Source organism: Apium graveolens, chromosome 11 (genome assembly GCF_009905375.1).
Source record: "Apium graveolens cultivar Ventura chromosome 11, ASM990537v1, whole genome shotgun sequence".
Classification (NCBI taxonomy): domain Eukaryota; kingdom Viridiplantae; phylum Streptophyta; class Magnoliopsida; order Apiales; family Apiaceae; genus Apium; species Apium graveolens.
In genome coordinates this window covers 199,935,840-199,963,248 of record NC_133657.1, presented here as the reverse complement: position 1 = coordinate 199,963,248, position 27,409 = coordinate 199,935,840, and the positions used below count along the sequence as shown (strand labels likewise).

Genomic DNA, 27,409 nt, shown 5'->3' with positions numbered 1-27,409 from the left:
ATCATCTGATTATTGATTATTGATTTGAAATATTTAATTTAAAAGGAAGAATCTCTTTATAATATAATTATGATTGTAACGTAATATAATCCCTCTAAAATTAAATAATATCAAGTAGTAATTGGCCAATGACACAACGGGCTTGTGTCGGTCATAGCCTTCCAACATGGTAGAAAGTAGTTCTTATTTTTGAATCATTGTCGTTTCGTGCCACAGCCGAGGGCTTTGATTTCGAAATAAGAAATACTTGTCTATTACATAGAGATGTGTACATTGAATAAGAATCTAAAGGTCGTTACGTGCCACAGCCATGGGCCTTTGGGGACTGATTCAATTGTACGAAATGTTGGGTTAGACTTGACTTAGAATATTGAGTTTGTCGTGCCACAGCCGTGACTCAATTATTCAAGAGGCTAAAGTTTGATTAGGGAATAACATTAGATGTAATTGACAAGAGTTGTCTGCCTATTGAACATTACATGGCGTTTCGTGCCACAGCCGGGGTTGTGTAATGGAATGTAGGATCCCTATTCCCACTAGCATTATGAATGCTTAATTTTTCATGTAGGGAGTTGAATAAATTAGGAAAACTAGTGGGAGCCACTTATGAATAAAGACCCGATACATATAGTGTTTTGAAATGAAATAGAATATTTGCTAAGTGTTGTTATGTGTTTATCATTTACAGATTTACTTTATACATTATGTCTTCTGCACTATCACTCAGGAGCATACTAGATGCTCACAAATTGACTGGTCCTAATTATGCTGACTGGCTTCGAAACTTGAGAATTGTTCTCAGGATTGAGAAGCTGGAATACGTGATTGACTCACCTAAGCCTACTGAACCTACTAGTGATGCAGATAATGATGAACATGTTGGGTATCATAAGTGGATAGATGATGAAAATGTTGCTCAATGCATCATGCTAGCTTTCATGAACATTGAGCTACAGAAGCAACATGAGCATATGGATGCTCACACTATCCTCATGCATCTACAAGAGTTGTATGATGTGGCGGGGAGGACAGCTCGATATGAGATATCGAAGGAGCTGTTCGGTTGTAGGATGTCTGAGGGATCATCTGTGAATGACCATGTACTTAAGATGATCAATTTGATTGAACATCTTGGACAACTTGGTTTTGTCATGGATGGGGAGCTGAGCCAAGACCTGGTCTTGCAATCGCTTCCGAGTTCGTTCTCGCAGTTTGTTGTGAACTTTCACATGAATAAGTTGGATGTCAGCCTGCCTGAACTCCACAACATGTTGAAGACTGCGGAATCGAATTTTCCCCCTAAGAAGAGTTATGTTCTTCTAATTGGTGAAGGTTCCAATCCTAAGAAAAGGAAGAGGAACCCTTCCAAGAAGAAGAAAGTAGGTGAGAAAATGCCGGTTCCACCAAAAGCTGAAGACCCCAAGAGCAAAGTTGTTTGCTTTCGCTGTAACAAGGTGGGGCACTGGAAGAGGAACTGCAAGGTTTACCTTGCAGAATTGAAGAAGAAGAAGGGTAGTGAGACTACCGCTTCTGATTCAGGTATGTTCATGATAGAAGTGAATATGTCATTAAATCAAATTTCTACTTGGGTATTAGATACCTCCTGTGGTTCTCAAATCTGCAATTTGTTGCAGGGACCAAGGAGAAGTAGGACTCTTGAGGAAGAGGAGGTGATTCTACTGATGGGAAATGGAGCAAGAGTTGCTGTTGAAGATGTAGAATCATTTCATTTACATAGGCCTACGGTCAAGACTATTGTTTGAAATAATTGTTATTTTGTTCCCTCGATTGTGAGGAATATTATTCCCATGTTAGACTTGGCTGGATTTTCATTTATTATTGAGAATAATGAATGTTCTATTCTTAGAGATAATATTCTTTATGGACGTGGTACTTTAAATAATGGTCTGTTTAAATGTGACATAATTTACTTCAGATTGAATAAACTAATAAAAGAAAAGGGATGATGAAAATCTCACTTTATTGTGTCACTGCAGTCTCCATTTAGTAGACATGGAGAGAGGACTGCAAATTTGCTAGAAATGGTACACACAGATGTATGTGGACCAATGTCTACGCAAGCCATGGGTGGATTTTCATACTTCATTACTTTCATAGATGATAGATCTGGATTCGGATATGTGTTTGATGAAACACAAGTCTGAGGCCTTTGAAAAGTTCAAAGAATATAAGTATGAAGTGGAGAAACAACCAAACATAGTATTATAACTCTTCGATCAGATCGAGGTGGTGAATACTTTAATGGAGTGTTTCTAGATTATCTCAAAGTAAATGGTATAGTCTCCCAGTGGACTCCTCCAGATTGGTATCTGAAAGGAGAAATCGAACTTTGTTAGACATAGTTCGGTCCATGATGAGCTATGCAAATCTTCCAGTATTCCTATGGGGTTATGCATTGGAAACCTCAGCATATTTACTGAATATGGTGCCTTCCAAAATCTGTTCCTCAAACTTCGTATGAGATATGGAAAGAAAGGAAACCGAGTCTTAAACACGTTAAGATTTGGGGATGTCCAAGCTTATGTCAAGTAAGTTGACCCAGATAAGCTGGAATCTCGATCCGTAAAATGTAGTTTTATGGGATATCCTAAAGAGACTTTAGGGTATTACTTTTACACCGATCATCGGGTGTTTATCTCCAGACATGCTACCTTCTTGGAAAAGGAGTTTATCCTTGAAGGAAACAGTGGGAGCAAAATTGAACTTGATGAAGTTCAAGAAGCACAAACTACTACAGATCGAGTGGAAACACCTGTTCTGACTGAACAACCTTTTGTGGAACAGCCCATTCATAGGTCAGGGAGAGTGTCTCGCCAACCTGAGAGGTAATATGGCCTTGTCATTGAGAATGACAATGAGTTGTCGATCATTGATGATGACGACCCTGTGACCTATAATGAGGCTATGAGTAGTGTTGACTCAGAGAAATGGCAAAGTGCCATGAAATCCGAAATGGAATCTATGTATACGGTATACGAAAGAATGATTGGAGCAGATGGCCAGGTGGATACCTATAAGGCCAGGCTTGTGGGAAAAGGATTCAAACAAAGGCAATGGATTGACTTTGATGAAACCTTTTACCTGTAGCCCTGTTAAATTCAGTTCGGATTTTGCTTGCGATTGCTGCTTACTATGACTATGAGATCTGGCAATTAGCCAGATGGTTTTCTTTCCGAGGGAAATAAAAACCTAGTGTGTAAGCTACTGCGAACCATATGTGGTTTAAAGCAAGCTTCTCGAAAGATGGAATATTCGTTTTGATGAGACAATCAAAGAGTTTGATTTTATCAAAAACGTAGATGAATCATGCGTCTCCAAAAGGGTTAGTGGGAGCGCGATAACATTTCTTGTGTTGTATTGAAATAGAGTTGACACACATAACAACATAGCAGACCCACTCACAAAGCTACTTTTTGAAAGTCACTTTGATCGTCATAAAGATGAGATGGGTATTAGATACCAGAGTGATTGGCTTTAGTACAAGTGGGAAATTGAAAGGAATATGTCCTAAGTCCAATCATGTATTAGGATTTAGGAATAACTTTTATGTAATCTGTTTTGATTTCATTGATATTAATAAAGACTTGTTTTGTTTTTATTACGGGCTTTATCTATTTAAGTGTTTAAATAAGATATACCATAGTTTAGAGTAAAGCTTTTTTATGGATTATGATGAGATCATAATTGTGAGACCTAAAAAGATGATAACTCTAAACTTAAAAAGTTCCTGGTCATAGGATTACTAACTGGTAATTAATAATCCGCAAAGATCGGTACATACTATGCTTGCTTCATTATGAAGGATGTCTGTTCTCATAGACATTTGTGTGGTGACACTATAGCTAGTATGTATGTGCTTATTATAGAATAAGTTCACCGAACATGACTCGCACAGCTGAACAACTGATGGAGTTCACTCACGTGTCAGCAGTTGTTCACCTAGTGATAGTTGTACAAGTATCCTTAGACTTGAGGTCATCATAGTCATCTTGTGTACACTGAACTATGCTTTGGTTTAGTTCTTAGTCTCCAGGGACAATTATTAGGGCTCTTCTGGGTATAGGAATTTGTACACGAAGATAGTGTATGATCAATAAAGGATCTACCCCTTCCAGTGAAGGAAGCGAATGTTCAAGGCTGATCCACTTATGCTAGTTCAGGAATCTCTGGCCAGAGTGAATGAAATTAGAAAGGAGTTTCTAATTTGCATAGAACTACACATAGTAAATGGTAAGCAAGTGATTGAATTAGATAGGCTTGACACGAGATCCATGCCTTGTATTTAATCAGAACATTGTAGGGTAGAAGGAGTTTATTGTACGGTAACTATTCACTGAATAGGTTCTTGGTATTCTAAGCAGTGAATTCATATTATCCGGATAGTCGCGATATGCTGAGAAGTATCCCTCACGATGTAGAATAAATATGATTAATTAATCAATCATATTTAATAAATTAGAGAATTTATATAAATAATGATAAAATAGTTTTATTATTATTTATTTCTACTACCGGCTTAATATTGAACCTACAGGGTCACACCATAAAAAGAGAATGATTTAATGGTGGAGGAATTAATTAATAATGGCTAATAATTATTTATTTGTGAAATAAATAATTAATTGGCAAATTTAATAATTGATTAAATGAGATTTAATTGATTATAAATTAATTAAGAAAAGTTCTTAATATTATTAATTAAAGGATTTAATTTTTGGAAATTAAATCAAGAGAGAGAATTATTTCTAAAGTTTTTAGAAAAAGGATTAATGATTAAAAGGTGTTTTAATTATTAATGAGAATAATAAATGGGATAATAATAATAATAATTATGGGAAAATTTCAGCTGAAAATTTTGCCTATAAATACACTATTATAGACCCTATTTTATTCCAACCTCGAAACCCGAAAACCCAAAAAGTTTGGAAAACTCAATTCTCTCCACCTCCTTCCTCCTCCTTAACATCGTTTTCTTGGTGGATACCGGTGGAGTGCTTCACACTTTAGGAGCAACTGCTAAGGATCTCTGATCGTTGTCTCCGAATTAATTTAAAAGGTTAGATTCGATCCCTCGAATTTTTATTCATGATCTGTATGCTTTTATTTGGATTTTATATGTGTAAAAGTGTTTTGCCATGTCTCCGTTGCGTTAAAAATCCAACAAGTTGTTCCTATAGAGATATCACATTCCTCCCCCAGGATTCAAGCTTTCAATGCTGAGGAAAACGAGGAAGGGCAAAGGTTAGCCCTGGATCTAATTGATGAAGTGCGAGATGAGGCACATGCGAAGATAGTGGAATATCAGAAAAGGCTTCATTCTACTACAACCTAAGGGTTAAAAAAAGGTTCTTCAAACAGGGTGACTTAGTCTTGAGGAAGGTGGAAGCTTCTGGTGTAGGGCAGAAAGGGAAACTTGTCCCAAATTGGGAAGGGCCATACAAGGTTAAGAGTGTTCAAGGTAGAGGAACCTACAAACTTGAGACTATGGATGGTTTTGAAGTCCCGAGAATTTGGCATGCACAAAACCTGAAGATCTACTATGTGTGAAGCAGCTGAGCACGATTCTCACTTGTCAAGATGACAAGTAGGTTGAAAAGCACCTTCAAGCTTTGCTTGCTTAGGATTTACATGTTTTAGTCTTATTTTGAGGCTTACTAAGACTCGTGTAAGGGATGGATCCCAACAGTTTATGGAATTTTCGAAATATGTTTAACAAATCCCTGAGGCATGGCAAGTAAACTAAGTGCATGATATGAAAGCCCAATAAAAAGGCCCAATTTAGGAGAAATAATGAAATTAAGTCTTGTTGGGCCTGGAAATAAATCAAGCCCAGATAAGGGCCCCAAATATTCAAATCAAAGCCCTGCACCAGGGTCCAAAATTTGGAAGAAAATATGTATGAGTATTATCTTCAAAAACCTAGAAATTCTAGAAAAATCTGGAATTTGGGCTTAGGAATAAAGGTTCAGCCTAGTGTTTAAGGCCCAACTCTAGAAAAATATAGAAAATCCAAGTGTTTAGGGGCCCAAGAAGCCCAGTATCAATGCCCAAATTCAGGATTTTCTATAGAAAATCAATAAAAAGAGCCCAAATACAAAAAGCCCATAAAGAGGCATAGGAATAAAACAAAGCCCAAATATCTGAAGGCCACACAAAATCAAGGCCCAAAAAGAAGCCCAGTTGAAAGAGAATGGGCCCAAGGAAGCCCAGGAAAAAAGGGCCAAAAAATATACGTAAATCCTGACCCAATTCGGCCAGAAATCATATAGAAATTCTGATCGAATGGATAAGGTCGAAAGTAACTTCGACCAGGGCTGAAAAGGATGGATAAATCGATCAAAACTTGACCCAATTCGACCAGAAATCATATAGAAATTCTGGTCGAAATGATTGAGGTCAAAAGAGCTTCGACTAGGGCTAACAAAGGAAGTTAATTCGGTCAAAAACCATCGATCCTGACCGAAATGGTTAGGATTCCTGATCAAAAAAAATATATGTATATATATATATGTATGAAGCCCAGTGAAGGGCTCAAATATTCAAATCAAAGCCATGTATCAGGGTCCAAAACTTGGAAGAAAATATATGGATATTATCCTCAAAAATCAGGAAAAAGCAGGGGCCCAATTGACAAGCCTGTAGGAAATGGGCCCAAGTTAAAACCCAAAGGCTAAGCCTAATTCAGGAGTTAAATTGGAAGGCCCAGAGCCAAGGCCCAGATACAAAAGGCCCTGTTTGAGGCCCAAATATCATTTTTAAGAAGAAAGATGGGTGGAAGAGAAGCCCAGTTAAAAGCAATGGGCCCAAAGATCAACCCAACAAAACCAACCCAGACACGGGCCCAATCAGTTGAAAATCAAAGGCCCAAAAGGAACAGCCCAGATTTAAGAAATGGGCCCAGGATTAAAACCCACTAAAGGGTTGGCCCAAGAGAATCCATGCCCAAATCAGAAAGGGGGATGGCCTAAGATTGAGGCCCAGGAAAATTAGAAATAAAAGGTTGGTACCCTGACCCAATTCGATCAGGACTTGCATTAAAATCCTAGTCTAATGAATTGAGGTCGAAAAGCCTTCGACCAGCGTTAAAAAAGGGAGCTATTTCGGTCAAGAAAAGAATTCTGAATAAATCCAAAAAATCAAGGAAATTCCTTAAAATATTTTCTGAAAATATTAATATTTTTCAGAAAATTAAGGAAAAATCCCAGAAGTAAGGGAAAAATTCCCGGAAATTAAGGAAAAATCCCAGAATTACGGGAAAATTCCAGAAAATTAAGGAAAAAATCCCAGAATTAAGGGAAAATCCAAGAATTAAGTGAAAATTCCAGAAAATTAAGAAAAAATCCCAGAATTAAGGGAAAAATTCTTGGAAATTAAGAAAAAATCCTAGAATTAAGGGAAAAATTCCCGGAAATTAAGGAAAAATCCCAGAATTACGGGAAAATTCCAGAAAATTAAGGAAAAAATCCCAGAATTAAGGGAAAATCCAAGAATTAAGGGAAAATTCCAGAAAATTAAGAAAAAATCCCAGAATTAAGGGAAAAATTCTTGGAAATTAAGGAAAAATCCCAGAATTAAGGGAAAAATTCCCGGAAATTAAGGAAAAATCCCAGAATTAAGGGAAAAATTCCAGAAAATTCAGGAAAAAATCCAGAATTAAGGGAAAATTCCAGAAAATTAAGGGAAAAATCCCAGAATTCAGGAAAAATTCCTGGAAATTAAGATAATTCCTAAATAATAAGAATAAAAGTTAATCGTTTTAAATGTGTAGGTCGCTCCACACTTTACGCAAAAAACGATACCCTGTAAGGGAACGAATAAGCTTAACTTCTGCGAAACCTAGTCACTGTTTTCCAAAAGTTGGGGGGCAAATGATAGGGAAGAAAATAAGGTCTGGGTATGTAATTAATGTTACATTAATCATAACAGAATTGGGCCAACAGCTAGGCCCATTTGAGAAGACCCAAAACCCTGAATATTAATTAATTTCATAATTAATTATTAAGGGATAATTCAGCTGATAAGATGAGTCCTAATGGAGGAATAAATTTTTGTAGATTGACCCTCAAGGAACCTGGTGGGATAAGGAATCAGCTTCCTACCTCTTAGGACTCCAAAGTCCATTCTAATTCTGAGACTTGTCCACCAAGTTTCCTAACCCAAGTCCAATTCAAGGACTCCCAACATCTATATAAGGGGCCTCACCCCACCAATCAAAACTACATTTTTTGGTTTGATTCTCTAATACACAGAGATACGTAGGCATCTCGTAAAGGTAGAGTTCAGCTACGAAACACGAGAGCAGCCATTAAAGGCCTTGAGCTCCCGAACCTTTGCAATAAACACAACAATTAATATACTTTAGTTTTTTATCCATAACAAAATATTATTTTTTTAATTAAGTTGATAATCTGCAAGTATTATTTTTAGTGATTCTCACACAAATTTTGTTTTTAAAATTAGTCTTATAAATTTTTAACTTATATTTTATCATTATAAGATAATATTATATATCAATTTAAATAATTAACTAATATTATAAAACTATAAAGTTGATTAAAACTAAAAAAAGAAGTCGAATAAATTCTTTATACCGGTAGAAATTCAAGTTTACTATATTTTTAATAGCGTATTTCCCCATAAATATGATATTATTGTTAGTTTAGTAGGTATAGATTTTAAATAGATAAACCGCCTTTGCATTTTTATTAGCCTTAAATTATGAAGTTGAATAGAATTTGTTTATACCTTTACAAGCACAACATATATCAATACACATCAAAATATTTTCAAATTTTAAAAAATAAGTAAATTATTTAGTTAATCGTAAAAAATGGTTTCATTTATGAATAACAATTAATTTTTCATCCTATCAATACACAACAATACTTACAAAACCTCCACATGCCAGAGTATCTTTAGAGACGATTTTCAGAAATGATTTTGGCGCAAACAAGTTTCCTGCCACAAAAAATAAAATAATTTATAAGTTTGTAATATTGTAGAATATCTGTAATTGAATCAATTTAAATATAGAATTTAAAGTAGTTAATTTATCACATTACCTCTATCAAGATCTTTCTCATAAACATCATGTTTATAGGCAAACATTCACATTGTTCACATTTTCTATATCATTATGCATCCTGTACATCACTATAGAATCATCAATTACAAGTCCTGTGTGTGATACAAAATCAGACCAGCCTTTCTCAAATCTGTAATGGCTTCCAACCCTCTCCACCTCACATTTCCATTCCTTAGTGGTGAACCTCAGACTGACAGAGTTTCCATGTTTGAAGTTTTTGTAGAAATTCTCTGTTCCTGACTTCATTGTCTGTCATATATGCAAAAATTTGTTCAGTTATCCAACATATACACACTGATATTAAAGTTTGAATGCGACCTGATATGGAAAACAATTACAAATAAATCTTACCAGATCAATCCCATCACCTTGCAAGTCTGCACTATTTACGCTAATACAGTAAGCTTCAGTTTTGTTCAGGAAACCATCATATAACATAGCAACAGATTTCTGAAACTGAATGTTTTCATAGAAAACCATGAATTCTTCGTCTTTCCATTCCGTTTTATTTAACATCTACTCATTTGGTTCTATCGTCAGGTAGTTTATCTCAATTGCCGCTTCCTTATATATCTTGACATTAAAGACCTCATTTCTATGATAATCAAATAAAACAAGATTATATATCGTAATTCCATAAAACTCCATAAAGCAAGCAAAACCACATATTTTTCCGATTTCTGAATCATATCGAGCACGCCATTTATGTGTTTTACAATATATCTTCAAGCCAGTTGGAATTCTTCCACCACAAACACTTTTAAAATCCTCTAGCACTCTCTGATCAAGTACCATTAAATCAAATACATTTAAAAATAAACATAAATTTGACACTATATAAATTAACGCTGTAAAATATACACTTACAAAGTGCGTAAAATCAGAGACTTCTACATTTGCTGCCAAAAAGCTACATATACTCTCATCATTATCTGTACAGTTGGTATTATGTTAATGTACCTAAATAAATGCAGTATATACATTCTAGGTTAAATATTTACCTAAATTAAATTTGACATTCTTCGCTCTAGAACTGGATCCTTTCTTCATCTGTAATTACATAATAAATTTGTTCCAATCAATATAAAGCACGTTATTTTACTTAGATATTACATGCATGAGATACAAATCAAAGATTTTACAAGAATACTACATGTATAGGATACAAAACTTGATAATTACATGAATTTGAGCAAGTAATATTCTTAAATTCTATATAACATATATCGATTAATTTAAGATATGTATACTTTAAAACTCTATCAATCAAGCAATATAATCTCAAGTTCTAACACTGATTCATGGTTCCATTGCATATATATACTGTATGAAAGCAAGATAAACTATAGACAAAGAATCGATTCATACCTCCATTGTAGAGAAAGTGTTTGATTCTACCGAGAGTGTTGTCTCCTTGGTGAAAAGAAGTTACTTTTTGCTTGAAGAAGTTGAGAATCCAAAGTCACGGTAGTTTTCTTATCTCGGCTTCTTTTAAGACAGGACTTTGATTTTATGTGGGCTTCTTTTAAGACAAGAGTTTAACATATCCCAAAGTCAACTTATTTGTGTTGTTTGGGTTTTTTAATTCTTTTGATATTTTCTCCTTTTTATATAATTTTTAAAAAAATAATTTGTACAAAATAGTGTTATATATTATGTTTTAATATAAGTGGGTTTTTGTATTATTTTTATTTTAAAATAAAATATTGTAATAAATTGTATGTTATGTAACATTTACTGGATTTTTTTAAAAAGTATTTAATTAAAAAAATATTTACTCAGTTTTGTTGTACAAATTATTAAAATATTGACTACTAAAAACGTAAAAGAGAAATGTTAAAATATGAGTTAAGAGACTTTTAATTGGTTAAAATGTGAGAGAAAGAAAACTAAAATAAAATACTGAGATTTAACGTTAAACTATAATATCAATTTTATATTTCAAAATAAACGGAACCTAAATAACTATAATAAATAAATTAAATAAAACTAGAAGATAACCGTTTATGTTATAAAAATTACAAACTTCGAGAGAAAAATTCAAAATTGTAGAAATTTGGAGCGCGCGTAGCGCGGGCAAAAAGTCCCTAGTTTCTAAAAGAATGTCCGACACGCATTTTAAGATGAATAAAAGTATAGTTCTATAACTTTTTTGCTACATTGATCCACACGCTGTTAGACACTAAATCAAGAATTTTGAAATATTAAAACATGACTGCTTCCACAAGTTATAATCAAAACCCGTCTTCTTCAACTTCACCTCCTAGTTCTTGGGATGTTTCCTTGAGTTTCAGAGGTGAAGTTGTCAGAATTGTTCATACTGAACCATTAAAGCACAGAGAGAAAGAAGATGAAACTGAAATGAAAGTATATTATTTTTGTTATTATTAAATGAGACAGGTACAGATCTCTAATATATATTCTATATATTCTTCAAACTACTCATCTAAACTATATGTACAAGCTATAACAGAATTTGCTGAGCTGTTGCTTAGCTGGCTAACTAACTATGATGTAATTTTCTTTGTTCTTAAGTGAGTCATGACCCTCTATATCTGTAACAGCCCCCCTCAAGGTGGGAGGTTGAAATAAATTGCAGACTCCCAGCTTGCAGCAGAATTGAGTAAGTTGTGCAGAAGGCAAGGCTTTGGTAAACATGTCGGCAGGTTGAAGACTGGTAGCAATATGAGCAGTTTGAATCATGCCAAGTTGTATCTTTTCCCGAACAACATGGCAATCCAACTCTATGTGTTTTGTTCTCTCATGAAACACGGAATTTGATGCAATATGTAAAGCGGATTTGTTATCACAATAGAGGGAAACAGGAGTCAAATGATGAATGCCAAATGCCTTAAAAATATGTAAGAGCCAAGTTATTTCGCAACAAGTATCAGCCATACTCCTATATTCAGCTTCAGCTGAAGATCTGGAAACTGTATGTTGTTTCTTAGATCTCCATGAGATAGGAGAATCACCAAAAATAACACAATAGCATGTGAGTGAATGTCGAGTTTCTTTGTCCCCACCCCAGTCTGAATCACAAAAGGCAGTCAATGTGAGAGGACTAGTTGCAGACATCAAAAGACCCTGTCCAGGAGAACCTTTCAAGTATCTAAGAACTTTGTGAGATGCAACAAGATGATCACTTCTTGGAGTTGCAAGAAATTGAGATAATACTTGCACAGCATAGTTGATATCAGGTCTGGTAACTGTGAGATAGATCAATCTACCTACAATTCGTCTATACTGAGAAGCACTATCAGCAGAGAGCAAAGGACTGAGATTGTCATGAAGAGTATGATTCTGATCAATTGGGATCTTTGATGGTTTTGCACCTAACAGACCAGTATCTTTCAGGATATCAAGAGTGTACTTTCGTTGATGAAGATAGATGCCAGAAGAGGATCTTGCAACCTCTATACCAAGAAAGTACTTAAGTGCACCAAGATCTTTAACTTTGAACTTAGTGGCTAAGAATGATATAATTGTTTGTATAAGAGATTTGTGAGAGCCTGTTACTAAGATGTCATCAACATACACTAGGACAACTACAAACTTAGTACCAGAATTGAGAGTAAAGAGACTATTATCAGCATGTGATTGAAGAAAGCCATATTCCTGTAGAGCAGTGGAGAGTTTGGAAAACCAGCATCGAGGAGCCTGTTTTAGGCCATACAGAGATTTTCTTAACTTGCATACAAATGCAGTAGTGTCTGTAATCTTAGTCAAGCTGAAACAGGTGGACAAATGCAAGTAACCAGGAGGGAGTTTCATGAATACTTCCTCATTCAAATCACCATGCAGAAATGCATTGGTGACATCTAACTGGGAAATAGGCCAGTTTTGAGAAGCAGCAATTGCAATCAGAATCCTTACAGTAGTCATCTTTGCCACCGGAGAAAAGGTTTCAAAATAATCTAAGCCATATGTCTGTGTGAATCCTTTAGCCACTAATCTGGCTTTGTATCTTTCTATGGAGCCATCAGGTTGATATTTTATCTTGAATAACCATTTACAATCTATAATGTGTTTATTTGAAGGTTTTGGTACAATCTCCCAGGTGTGATTGCTTTCAAGAGCATTAAGTTCTAACTTCATAGCTTGTAACCAGTTGGGATCGGTTGCTGCTTGTTTGTAGGTATAAGGAATGGATTGTTGGATAGTAGCAGTTAAATATTTTGAATAAGAAGGAGTAAAAACAACATAAGAAAGATAATCCTGAATAGGATATGAGCAAGTAGAAGTACCTGTTACAAGACCAGCATTAGAAGAAGCAGATGGTTTTACTAGATGTGGAGGCAGCCCTGTGTAATCCCTTAGTTTGGAAGGAATGGTTTTCTGTCTTACAGGTTTTGTGACAGCAATAGATTGAGGTGGAACTGGTTCAGGTACATATGATGGAGTATTGTGAGATTGAGATAAAGTACGGAACTCAGTATGCTCATTATCAGAATACAAATGCAAAGGAGAAAGAGGAAATACATTTTGATCAGAAGGTGGAATGTGTGACTGAATATCATGAAATGGAAAAACATTTTCCTTAAAGATGACATCTCTAGTAACATAGCACTGCTTAGTTTTCAAATCCACAACCTTATATCCTTTATTATTAAAAGGATAACCAACAAAAGCACACTTAAGAGATTTAGGAGCAAATTTATCCCCATTAGTGTGGAAATTTGTAATATAACAAAGGCAGCCAAAAGCTTTAAGATGAGTGTATGATGGTAATTTTTGAAATAAGAGCTCATAAGGAGATTTGTTACCCAAAGATGCAGCTGGTAGTAAGTTTATGAGATGAACAGCTGTAAGAACACAATCTCCCCACATAGAAATGGGGACATTGGACTGAAATTTGAGAGATCTAGCTACATTGAGTAGGTGTTGGTGTTTCCTCTCAGCAATACCATTTTGCTGAGGAGTATAAGGACAACTAGTTTGGTGTATTATACCTAAACTGTGAAGATGAGCTAGAAAAGTAGAATTGACAAATTCTTTTCCATTGTCAGATCTGAGAATTTTAACATTTTTATGAAACTGATTATGAACATAGGCTAAAAAATTAGTCAGTAGAGGAACTACTTGAGTTTTGTCCGACAATAGATAAATCCAAGTACATTTGGAAAAATCATCTACAATGGTAAGAAATGAATTGCATTTACCATGAGTAAAATGTCTATAAGGGCCCCAAACATCATAATGTATCAAATCAAAAGACTCAGTAGTACTGTGTTCTTTCACAGGAAATGGAATTCTTGACTGTTTGGCATACTGACATACATCACAAACATGAGTTGTGGTATCTGAGTGTACATAAAGACTAGGAATAGATTTCAACAAAGAAAAGGAGGGATGTCCTAATCTACTGTGCCACAAATACCAGTTTGAAGATTTATTAGCAGAAGATTGACATGTAGCTTGAAAGATAGCATTATTGGTCTGAAGCTTGTACAATCCAGCATCTAGTTTACCAATCTCTGTTTGCTTCATCACAGCATGGTCCTGTATCAGACATTTAGTAGCAGAGAAGGAAATACAACAGGAATTACCTGAGGTTAGTTTGGGAACTGATAGTAAGTTGCACTGAAAATATGGAACAAACAGTACATGTTTTAGTATAAGACTTGAGTGTAATATAATGTCTCCTACATGTGTGACACAGGCTGTATTACCATTAGGAAGTAACAACTCTGAGTGTACCTCAGTAATGTTATGAAGTAGATCAATATATGGTGTAATGTGATGTGTAGCTCCAGAATCAATAATCCAAGTATTAATGGAATTTTTATAATCAACATGGTTTGAATAGGCAGCAGGTTGAACTGATTATGCAGAAATCATACCTGCACATTGAGATGATGAACTGACAGAAGCAGAGTTAATAGATGCATTGATCCATGGAGCATTGAATCCAGAAGAAGATCCTGAGTTTGCTGCAGATTGTGTTTGTTGTAGAAGTGTTATAAGTTGTTGATACTGAGCATCAGTAAATGGAGATGCAGGTGTAGAATTCCCAGATTTAATGTCCTGAGTAGCAGTATCAAGAGTAGAAGTAGAACTGACTGAATTTGCTGCAGATTTCTTATGAAATTGTTTTGGTTTTGGTTTTGGTTGTCCATGGAGTCGATGCCAATCCGGATAGCCATGAAGAGCAAAGCATTTGTCTCGAACATGTCCAGATAAATTGCAGTAATCACAATGCAGAGTCGAATCATTGACTTTTCTAACAACCTTTGCTTTGTTACCAGTAGATGCTTGTGTATATTTGACACTCATAGCAATGTTCTCAGATACTATAGAGTTGCGATTAGCAAAATCACATTGATGTTCCTCTTGAAGAAGCATAGAATACGCTTGACTTATATCCGGAAGAGGATTCATGAGCAGTATTTGACCTCTTATACCAGTAAATTGATCATTCAATCCCATCAGAAATTGACTAAGCACATTTAACTTTTCATATTGCTCTAATTTTTGACGATTACCACAGGCACAACTATTATTAGTACATACACACTTTGGAATTGGAGACAGATTTTCAAGTTCATCTATCAGGCTTCGAAACAGTGTAAAGTAGGTAGTTACAGAGTTTGTACCTTGAGTAAGTGATGAGAGATCCTTTTTGAGATGAAATAAACGAGGAACATTGCTCTAAGAGTAACGAGTGGCAAGATCATCCCAGATCTGCTTAGCAGTGGACAGATACACAACGCTTTTACGAATTCTGACGAAATGGAATTGAGTAGCCATGAAATAACGAGATCATTACTGCGCATCCATAAGGCTAAATGAGGAGAATCAGCAGAAGGTTTAACTTGTGTTCCATCAATAAAGCCTAGTTTAAGCTTCGCGGAAAGTGCGATTTTTACAGATCTGCTCCAATGTTGATAGTTTTGATTGTTTAACAGTTCTGTGACTAGAGATAGACCTGGATGATCAGAAGAGCTTAAGTAGTAAGGATGATTGATATTAATGATTGTAGATGTTGAGGTCGTGGCCGCCATTAATGGCGTTCTGGAAGCTTGACTTTGCGATGAAGATGAACGAACTGCGGAGGCGTAAGTGTACATAAATGTGTAGAGTATCTATTAATGTGTATCTTATGGATCAAGAGCAACCTTGCTCTGATACCATGTCAGAATTGTTCATACTGAACCATTAAAGCACAGAGAGAAAGAAGATGAAATTGAAATGAAAGTATATTATTTTTGTTATTATTAAATGAGACAGGTACAGATCTCTAATATATATTCTATATATTCTTCAAACTACTCATCTAAACTATATGTACAAGCTATAACAGAATTTGCTGAGCTGTTGCTTAGCTGGCTAACTAATTATGATGTAATTTTCTTTGTTCTTAAGTGAGTCATGACCCTCTATATCTGTAACAGAAGTCATCTTTACCAAGACTTGTGCCGCGATGGCCTTAAAACATTTATAGACAATCCTGAGTTACGTAGCGGAGATGTAATCTCAGAGTCATTGATCCAGGCTATTCAGGAATCTAAGACTTATATTGTTGTCCTCTCCAAAACATGGTGCCTTGACGAGCTTGTAGAGATCCTCCGTTGTCACAAGACAATGAACAGATTTGTTGTTCCTGTGTTCTACAACAGTCATCCATCCGTTGTGCGTCACCAAATTGGGAGTTTTAAAGAAGCTTTTGATAAACATCAAACTCGTTATGATGTGGAGAAAGTGAATAATTGCAGCCTTTTCAGGACACCATATATCTAAAGACAAGTAAGAAAACATTTATATTTGAATGCTGTGATTAGATAATATGTCAAGATTGTTGGCGACACTAAGTTTTTTCAACAATTGCAAATGACAAATGCACACATTATGTATGTATATTTAGCGTCCCACTCGTCTTTTATGTGTATAGGTCATCTCTCAAGAAACAAAAATATTCAGTTTGCGGTTTATTATATTGTAGGTCTGAAGCTGAAATTATTGATAGAGTTGTTAGTAGGATTTCACTCGAAACAAATCCCAAAACTTTGCTTGTTGCCGCATTTAAGGTTGGGTTGGATTCTCGAGTCAAATCTCTAACAACTTTGTTTAACAGTGAGACAAATGGTGTGATTAAGATTGGTATACATGGCATGGGAGGGGTTGGTAAAACAACTCTTGCTAAAGAAGTGTATAATCAAAACTATCAACGATTTCAAGGAAGTTGCTTTCAAGCAAATGTTTGGGAGGTTTCAGGAATGAGAAATGGTATAGAATCTTTACAAAAGCAACTTATTAACAATGTTCTTAAGCGCAAGGACATTACTATTGACAATGCTGACCAAGGAATTGAGGTGATAAAGGCTAGAATTTGTTCGACAAAAGTCCTTGTTGTTATTGATGATTTAGACAATGTGGAATCACTAAAATATTTAGAAGGGTCATTTGCTTTGGGGAGCGTTATCATAATAACAATGAGATACGAAAATCTATTGGATAAACTTGAAATAAAAGCAAAATACAAGGTAAATCAAATGGATGAGATGAGTCGCTCCAACTTTTTACCCAACATGCATTCGGAAAAGCTAAAATACCAGACACATTCACTGAATTGTCCAAAAAAGTTCTAAAACATGTTAGAGGGCTTCCATTAGCTCTTCAGGTTTTCGGCTCCACCTTGCATAAGGAATTAGAGAATAAATGGGAATGGTTCATTGAACAGGTGAAGGAAGCTCCTATTAAAAATATCGAGAAAAACCTAATGATCAGCTTTGAAGCGTTGAGCGATTACTCTTGTCTGCAAGATATTTTCCTAGATATTGCTTGTTTCTACATTGGATACAGTAAAGAATATGTTGATGGCAGGGGCGGACCATCAGAGGGGCCGGGGTGGGTCCTAGCCCAGGTCAAAAATAAAATAAAACTAATCTTAATAATATCATATTACATTTAGAAGTATAAGATAACAAAAATAAAATAAAATTTAATAGAATAATTATACATTTAGAAGTATAACAGGAATAAATTTTGTAATCAATAGTGTAGTAAAATAAAAAAACATAGAAAAGTACAATTTTAAAAAAGAATTTCGCTTATTAGTAAAATTTATTAATTCTATAATAATAAACCAGCAGTAACAAGTTGACCATTGACAAATATCTACCGAAAGACTCTCTCGCGTCCACACAATATACATTACTAGTTCAAACACAGAATCATCCTCATTTCTACATCCCAGATCTAAGCATCTTCTACTTGTTAAACTTCACATTAAAACATGGTCTCTTCCATAAGTTATAATCAAAACCCATCTTCTTCAACTTCACCTCCTAGTTCTTGGGATGTTTTCTTTAGTTTCAGAGGTGAAGATACAAGATATACATTTACAAGTCATCTTTACGAAGACTTGTTCCGCGATGGCATTAAAACATTTATGGTCAATCCTGAGCTACGGAGCCGAGATGTAATCTCACGTTCATTGATCCAAGCTATTCAGGAATCTAAAACTTATATTATTTTTTATCAATAACTTAGATAATTTGAAATTTTATCTAATGTATGCCAAAAGGAATAGAAATTATAGTTCATCGTTCGGATTTACTAAAAATGTATTTTGAAGTAATATTATCAAGTTGGAACTTATTTATTAATTCATTTATTGATGTACTGAAAATTTTAAACCTCCTGCACTAAAATTTATTATTTTCTTAAATAGTTTAAACTGCACCTCACCACACCACATTTTCATGGTGTGTTTTGTGCGATTTAAGATTTACGCGGTGTAGTTTGAGAATTTGGACAAACCGCACCCACGGTTTAGTTTGCGGTTTTGGTCCAAAACGCATCAAACCGCAACGCGAACACCCCTAGAAATAACCGATATTTGGAAACCTTATATCAAATACAAAATGAAAGATTTTGGAAGACTAACACATCAATCACCTTGTAAAATTCTATTATAGATACTTACAAATGCGCCTACAACGTGCAAATTATGATAGATATATAAACTTGCAAATTTAATTAATACAGGACTAGCCAACTTATTTTGCATATTAACTATTAGTTTATTTTATATGAATATACGAGCCACTTAGTTTTAGTCTTTTGTATATCATACATATCAATTACTCAATTACACAATTTGTACACATTCAATTATATGTCACATACATGAAAATGAATTTTTAGATATATATTAATCTATGAACTGATAATTAATTGAATTATATTAGTTATACTTGATATTAAATAATTTTATTAATAACTATAAAACAAATTAATAACCTTTATTAATAAGGGAAACCTCCTTTCAAGTGGTACTTGGTTTCACTAATTTTTTGATACCACCACCTTTTGGTTTTACTTTTCATGATTTATGTTATAACTCTAACTCTAATTGTATTATTATTATCCCTTTTGATTCCTATATGACACATAATTATATATATATACAGATATATATATTATTTTTACCCGTTTTTCTTTATTAATAAATTTTTTAAGTGATACTTTGGTTTCACTTATTTTTTGGTTCTATCACCTTTTGTTTTATTGTTTTTATGATTCATGTTTTAACTCTAGGTGTAATATTTTTATCCTTTTTGATTCCTATATGACCTATAATTCTATATATATTATTTTTACCCATTTTTCTTTATTAATAAACGAAACATATTCACTTATTTTTTAGTTCCACCACTTTTTGGTTTCACCTTTTATAACTCCAAGTTTATTATTTTTATCCCCTTTTATTCCTATATGACTTATAATTGTATATGTATTATTTTTACTCATTTTTAAATTTTTTATAAGCTATAATTTTTTATTATTTTTATGAGTTTGAATCCTATTTTTAATTATATTTTAAAGTAAATAAGTTCATAAATTGGCTCAACTAAATAGGTTCCGAGAAATATGAACCACGATCAAGTAAATAGACCATGTGTTTAAATTGAAATTTTTTAATTTAGAATTTTTTAATTTGTTGGTAGAATTCCATTTTAATAAAATGGTATGAATATTATAAAAAATTGTATTTTGGTTTCACCACTAGAAAATAATAAAATTGTTCAAACCGTAATATGTTTACAATTCCATTTCCGTAGAACTCCAAATTATTTCATGATAGGATACTTGGTTTCATCATGTTAAAAATAACCATTTTTTGATGCAAATGGCTGAAAATACCCATTCTGAAAGTGGATGGCTGAAAATACCGTTTTGAATACGCATTTGCCATTTGGGTGTCCTGTTTTATACTAAATACGCATTTGTCAAATGGGTATCCAATTTATTTTTTTATTTTTTTTAAGATACGCATTTGGCAAATGCGTATCCTAATGGTTTTACCCAGACTACAAATGCGTATCTTTAGTAATTTTCTTAGATACCCAATTCTCAAATACGTATTACACTTACCCAATTACAAAATGCGTAACCAAAAAGGTATTTTCAGCCATCTGTTTTGAAAATGGTTATTTTTCAGCCATTACACCCAAAAAATGGGTATTTTTAAACATCACCATATTTTGGTTTCACCCATATAGTTCTCTTTCATGTAGAGTTTTATGTTGTTTTTAACAAAATATAGATTGGAATCATATTATAATTACGATATTTCTATTTTTCATAGAATTCTTTTTTATTTTTTATTAAAATAATAAAATGGAATCCTTTAAACAGTGTTATTATTAATTAACAAGGAAATCATATTTTAAGGAATACTTTGGTTTCACCTCTTTTTGGTTTTACGAACTTTTGGTTTCACCCTTTTTTAAATCTTGCTATAGCTCTAAATATACCATTTTTATTCTTTTTTATTCATATATGACTTATAATTCTATATTTAATACTTTACACGTTTTTTGATTCTTATTGTAATTTCTAGATTCATACCTACAGAATGCTATTTTAGCACTAATTGCAAATTTATACATATATAATGAATATTTTATTAGAAAAAATTATGCAATCACAAACTATATAAAAACACAAATTCAGCTAACAATAAGAAATTTAATATGCAATTACTTAGTGTTGTTGATTTAATTTTTTGTTAAATTATCCATCAATCGTGTCACGACTAAAGTTTTGATGTAAAATATTAGTTATGTCTTTTTGAACAATACACATAATAACGTTGAGTTTATTGTTATAATAAGAGTTGAATTAATGAAAGTTACATATAATTTAAAAATGAAAATTGCAATAATCGTACAATTTTATTTATTAAATATTTTAATAAAAATATTAAAATAAATTTCTATAATCATTATTAAATATTGATATTTTGATCTCGGTCCGTGCTTCGCACAGGTTATCTACTAGTTAATATAAATACGTGTTGTAAAAGAAATCCTAAAAAATGACCCGTGTTTATTATGCTAGTTGTTCATAATGTGAGATCAAATGATATCAATTAAGCATAGATTTAGGAACATAATTCCTTAGTTATCTAATATTCTGAGAAAGTCAACTCAATTAGGTGATCTGCAATCATCATCTTATCTGACGGCTGCACAAATGCAACTCACATTCTAACAAGTATAACGATGCATATATTTCACATTCTAACAAGTATTTATGATGTGAGCACAATTATTTAAAAATGTCAACTACAAATTTAACAAATATAAAATGATTTGAGCTCAAATGATGTAGCTCATATGATGTCAACTACAAATTTAACAACAAAATAGTCACTTAATAATTTAACATTTGAGAAAGTCTCTTCAATATAATTAGGTAATCTGCAGTTATCATGTTCAATGGCTGTACAACTTGCTCCTTAGGCTTGTAGAATCTTAGACTTATTATTACACACACGTATTTTTATTATATTGTGTTTTATATACTAATGCACTGTGCATTATGCACAATGTATGCTTTATTTTTAAAACCTTTTGTCTATTAAAACATGGCTGCTTCCACAAGTTATGATCAAAGCCCATCTTCTTCAACTTCACCTCCTACTTCATGGGATGTTTTCTTGAGTTTCAGAGGTGAAGATACACGAAATTCATTTACAAGTCATCTTTACAAAGACTTGTGCCGCGATGGCATTAAAACATTTATGGACAATCCTGAGCTACGTAGCGGAGATGTGATCTCAGATTCATTGATCCAAGCTATTCAGGAATCCAAGACATACATTGTTGTACTCTCGGAAAACTATGCTTCTTCATCATGGTGCCTTGACGAGCTTGTAGAGATTCTCCATTGTCATAACACATTGAAGAGATTGGTTGTTCCTGTGTTTTACTACATTGATCCATCTGTTGTTAGACACCAAATTGGGAGTTTTAAAGAAGCTTTTGATAAACATCAAACTCGTTATGATGTGGAGAAACTGACCAATTGGCGCCTTACACTCAAGGAAGTTGCAGACTTTTCAGGATACCTTATATTTAAAGACAAGTAAGAAAAACATTTATATATTTGAACTCTGTGATTAGATAATATGTCAAGATTGTTGGTGACACCAAGTTTTCTCAACAATTGCAAATGACAAATGCTCACATTATGTATGTATATTTAGCGTTACACTCGTCATTTATGTGTATAGGTCATCTCTCAAGAAACAAAAATATTCAGTTTGCTGTTTATTATATTGTAGGTCTGAAGCTGAAACTATTGATGAAGTTGTTAGTAGAATTTCACTCCAAACAAATCCCAGAACTTTGCATGTTGCCGCATTTAAGGTTGGGTTGGATTCTCGAGTCAAATCTGTAACAACTTTGATTAACAGTGGCACAAATGGTGTGATTAGGATTGGTATACATGGCATGGGAGGAGTTGGTAAAACAACTCTTGCCAAAGAAGTGTATAATCAAAACTATCAACGATTTCAAGGAAGTTGCTTTCTAGCAAATGTTAGGGAGGTTTCAGGAAGGAGTGATGGCATAGAATCTTTGCAAAAGCAACTTATTAACAATGTTCTTAAGCGCAAGGACATTACTATTGACAATGCTGACCAAGGAATTGAGTGTATAAAGGCTAGAATTTGTTCGAAAAAGGTCCTTGTTGTTATTGATGATTTAGACAACCCAGAACCACTAAAATATTTAGAAGGGTCATTTGCTTTGGGGAGCGTTGTCATAATAACAACAAGATACGAAGATCTATTGGATAAAATTGAAGTAAAAGCAAAATACAAGGTAAATCAAATGGACGAAGATGAGTCGCTCCGACTTTTTACCCAATATGCATTTGGAAAAGATAGAATACCAGACACATTCACTGAATTGTCCAAAAAAGTTCTAAAACATGCTGGAGGGCTTCCATTAGCTCTTCGGGTTTTCGGCTCGACCTTGCATAAAGAATCAGAGAATAAATGGGAATGGTTCATTGAACGTTGAAGGAAGCTCCTATTCAAGATATCGAGAAAAACCTAATGATCAGCTTTGATGCGTTGAGCGATGACTCTAGTCTGCAAGATATTTTCCTAGATATTGCTTGTTTCTACATTGGATGCAGTAAAGAACATGCTGCTGAAATACTGAAAACTTTTTACACGTTTGTTGATCAGAAAATTGATATTCTACAAAAAAGATGACTAATAACGATCAGGAGGGGTTATGAGATTGATGGCGGATATTCCGATGATGTAACAGAATTGGGAATGCATGATTTGCTTCAGGATATGGGGAGGAAAATTGCACGCAACAACTCTCCTCATGAGCCTGGAAAACATAGTAGATTGTGGTTACGGGAAGATATTAAAACTGTGTTGAAGAATCACAAGGTAATATCATAGTAATTCTTTTAGTATAATGGTTAATCTTGATTAATATAATTATTTTATATTTTAAAAACAAAACTATTTAAATATTTGCTCCTAAGATAACAAGGCAACCAACTCTGTCGCGCCTTTTCTTTCTACTAAATTTATTTATTATACACTGGTCATCAACATATCATTACTATCAATGTATGCATGTAATTTGTTCCTTTGAAGCAACTCTTTAGATTTATTTACTAAACATTGGTCATCAACTTTTCTTCATGATATATCTGTTAGGGAACAGACGCAATTCATGCTATCATCTGCTCTTGTGATTGGGGCGACAATACGGAAAATGAGATAGTAATTGATGCCAAATCATTCAAAATGATGAGTAAATTAAAATTTTTGTACCTGAACAATGCAAATCTCACTGGAAGCTTTGAACAAACATTTGAAGATTTGAGGTGGCTCTTCTGGGAGTTTTGTCCTCTCGAATGTTTACCTTCTAAATTAAGAACTTGATTTTTGTATCTTATATATATGAGAATTTGCACAAACACTTACGATTTAATTTCTCTCGGTTGCACAAATTTAACCACAACACCAGACTTCAATAGATTCCCGTGGCTTGAAACTTTAGATCTTGGGTGTTGTAGAAGTTTGGAGGAGGTCCACACATCAGTTGGAACTTTGGTGAGGCTTGTATCCTTGAATCTGGTACATTGCAGGAACCTTGAAACTCTTCCAGACAGTATTTGTAGCTTGAGAGCATTGGAAGTTCTAAAAATTGGTTATTGCATTAGTCTAGAAGCATTGCCTACAGAACTGGGAAGCATTGAATCCTTAAAAGAGCTCCATGCGTATGCATTAAGTGTTTCGAAACTACCGGATTCCATCGGGAGTCTGACTAATCTTGTAGAGTTGGATTTAAGCCATAACTGGAACCTTGAAACTCTTCAAGATAGTATTTGTAGCTTGAGAGCACTGGAAGTTCTAGATATTAGTTATTGCACTAGTCTAGAAGCATTGCCGACAGAACTCGGAAGCATTGAATCCTTAAAAGAGCTCCATGCGTGTGAACTAAGTGTTTCGAAACTACCGGATTCCATCGGGCGTCTGAGTAATCTTGTACTGTTGGATTTAAGATTTAACAAGAACCTTGAAACTCTTCCAGACAGTATTTGTAGCTTGAGAGCATTGGAAGTTCTAAATATTGGTTATTGCACTAGACTGAAAGCATTGCCTACAGAACTGGGAAGCATTGAATCCTTAAAAGAGCTCCATGCGTGTGAACTAAGTGTTTCGAAACTACCGGATTCCATCGGGCGTCTGAGTAATCTTGTACTGTTGGATTTAAGATTTAACAAGAACCTTGAAACTCTTCCAGACAGTATTTGTAGCTTGAGAGCATTGGAAGTTCTAAATATTGGTTATTGCACTAGACTGAAAGCATTGCCTACAGAACTGGGAAGCATTGAATCCTTAAAAGAGCTCCATGCGTGTGAACTAAGTGTTTCGAAACTACCGGATTCCATCGGGCATCTGACTAATCTTGTAGAGTTGGATTTAAGCCATAACGGGAACCTTGAAACTCTTCCAGATATTATTTGTAGCTTGAGAGCACTGTAAGTTCTAAATCTTAGTTATTGTGTGAAGCTAGAAGAATTGCCGGAACTAGGGATGATTACAAGCTTAAGAATTTTGAGAATAACGTGCAATACTATGTTGAGAATTTTGAACCTTACAAACTGTAGTGGTTTGACGGAGATTCAAGACTTGGAGAAACTCACTTGTTTAAAAGATCTTTTACTTGAAAATTGTAGGACTCTGGAAAGATTACCGAATCCATGCAATTTGAAACATTTGAAGATGTTGAACCTTACAAACTGTAGTGGTTTGACGGAGATTCAAGATTTGGAGGAACTCACTACTTTAAAAGATCTTTTACTTGAAAATTGTACGTCTCTGGAAAGATTACCAAATCTATGCAATTTGTGGTTTGACGGAGATTCAAGGCTTGGAGGAACTCACTTCTTTACAAAAACTTCACTTGGCAGGATGCAGATCATCTCTTCTAACATGCACTTTGACAAAGCGTTTCTTTGAGGTTAATTGGATCTAAACTCTTTACTATTAAAGTATTGTTTGTTTATTTTTAAAATTTTAGTTGGTAAAATTTCAATACATATGGTAAAGATCTTGGTAATTACGAAATATTTTGTTGTACATAATAAATAACTACATACATTTTGATTTGTTCCAACAGCTATTGTCAGGAATTGGGCATCCACTTAAACTTTACATTGGGAAACGTAATATAGAAAATTACAGATGGCGTTTAGATTTGGGCATACAGTTTAAATTAGGGTCAAACGCATCACACAATTTCATGGCCTTCATCTTTGACTTTGAAGATTTTGACTTACCTTTTGAATTTACATATTGGGTTAAGAATACCACAAGCGGTGGTGTTGAATGGAATGATCGGTTATATTCAAAATCAAGTTCTGAATCTTTGATTGTAATAGTACCAAGTTCACTCTTGTCAATCAGAGGCGGTGATAAAATTGAAATACAATCAGATCAAAGAGTGATTAGTGGGATTCATCAGAAAGTGACTTGTGGGATATATCTACTGTACAATACAGACAATCCAATGACGAGCGAGGATTTCAGCACCACCGACAATGTAGAAGAAGAAAGAAGCCACAAGCTCTGCAAAGTTACAAGAGGCTACACGTTGCCATGGGAGTGGTAGAAGGTTGGAATTTGCTTTTGTTGCCGAAAGTAATATTAATTTAATTCTGTCATTCTGTATCTGTATCTGTATTTGTCATTCTGTCCATTGTTTAGTTCGATATGAAAATTTATTTAATCTGTGTACCATTTCCACAGAGCATCAGTTTGGTCAAAATTGTCGTGGATGGGAGTTTGGCGCCTGTGGTCAATACAGATGCGGAAGAGGAGAGGGAGGTAAAGGTATTCGATTGAGGTTGTGGAAAGTTGAGTTCTTGTCTAGAAGCTTTTTGGTTGTTTCTTAGTTGTTGACGAATTTTGTGTGCCATGGTATCAGATGCATATGTATTATTGTGGCAATTTTCATTTGAATTGTGATGTTTTCCAGCTTGCTGTAATAGTTTGCTTTCACTATTCTTTCCGTATCAGCTTATTAGTTTAAAACTGTAAATCGAGGGAGATTCATATAATAGTGGATTTTTGTGAAGAATTTGGGTGTTTCATACGAGCACATAATGTGTTCTACAGAGTTCCCATGGGATACATAATTTCCCACAAATGTTTGATGAAATGTTTCTAGGAAATGCCAAGTACAATGCATTAGGTGAGATTGTGTCTGTTTGGAGTTTTCATGATAATAGCCACAGAATTCTGCGAATTTTAAGTGGACATGAATGTTTTATGATCACTGATGTGAATACAAGTATAATTGAAGCACCAGAACTGTTTGATCAAATGTATATCCCATATTTTTCTGAGTGATAATACATGTGACTGGATTATTCTTAAAATTTTCTAATCTTTTGTTTGTTTTACATGACATTATAATTCTCTATAACCGAACCTTAACGACGTCTATTCCAGCCGACAATGGACGAGCA

At 34.1% G+C, this 27,409-nt stretch overlaps 3 protein-coding genes across 5 annotated transcripts in view; all 3 read left to right on the top strand.

Annotated features, from left to right (window-relative positions):
* The window catches only part of LOC141697183 (TMV resistance protein N-like), a 261,701-nt gene that overhangs the window by 33,180 nt on the left and 201,112 nt on the right, over positions 1-27,409 (top strand). The window lies entirely within an intron of this gene.
* Positions 16,478-17,694, top strand: LOC141696488 (disease resistance protein Roq1-like). Its single transcript, XM_074500622.1, has 3 exons — positions 16,478-16,807; positions 16,901-16,956; positions 17,049-17,694. The coding sequence occupies exons 1-3, from the start codon at positions 16,478-16,480 to the stop codon at positions 17,692-17,694; spliced, it is 1,032 nt and encodes a 343-aa protein (XP_074356723.1).
* On the top strand, positions 21,965-27,044 carry LOC141696487 (TMV resistance protein N-like). The gene is made up of 8 exons (XM_074500621.1): positions 21,965-22,483; positions 22,683-23,419; positions 23,515-23,581; positions 23,636-23,810; positions 24,087-24,304; positions 24,338-25,899; positions 26,059-26,553; positions 26,688-27,044. Exons 1-6 carry the CDS (start codon positions 21,984-21,986, stop codon positions 25,419-25,421), a joined length of 2,781 nt encoding a protein of 926 aa, XP_074356722.1. The 5' UTR covers positions 21,965-21,983; the 3' UTR covers positions 25,422-25,899; positions 26,059-26,553; positions 26,688-27,044.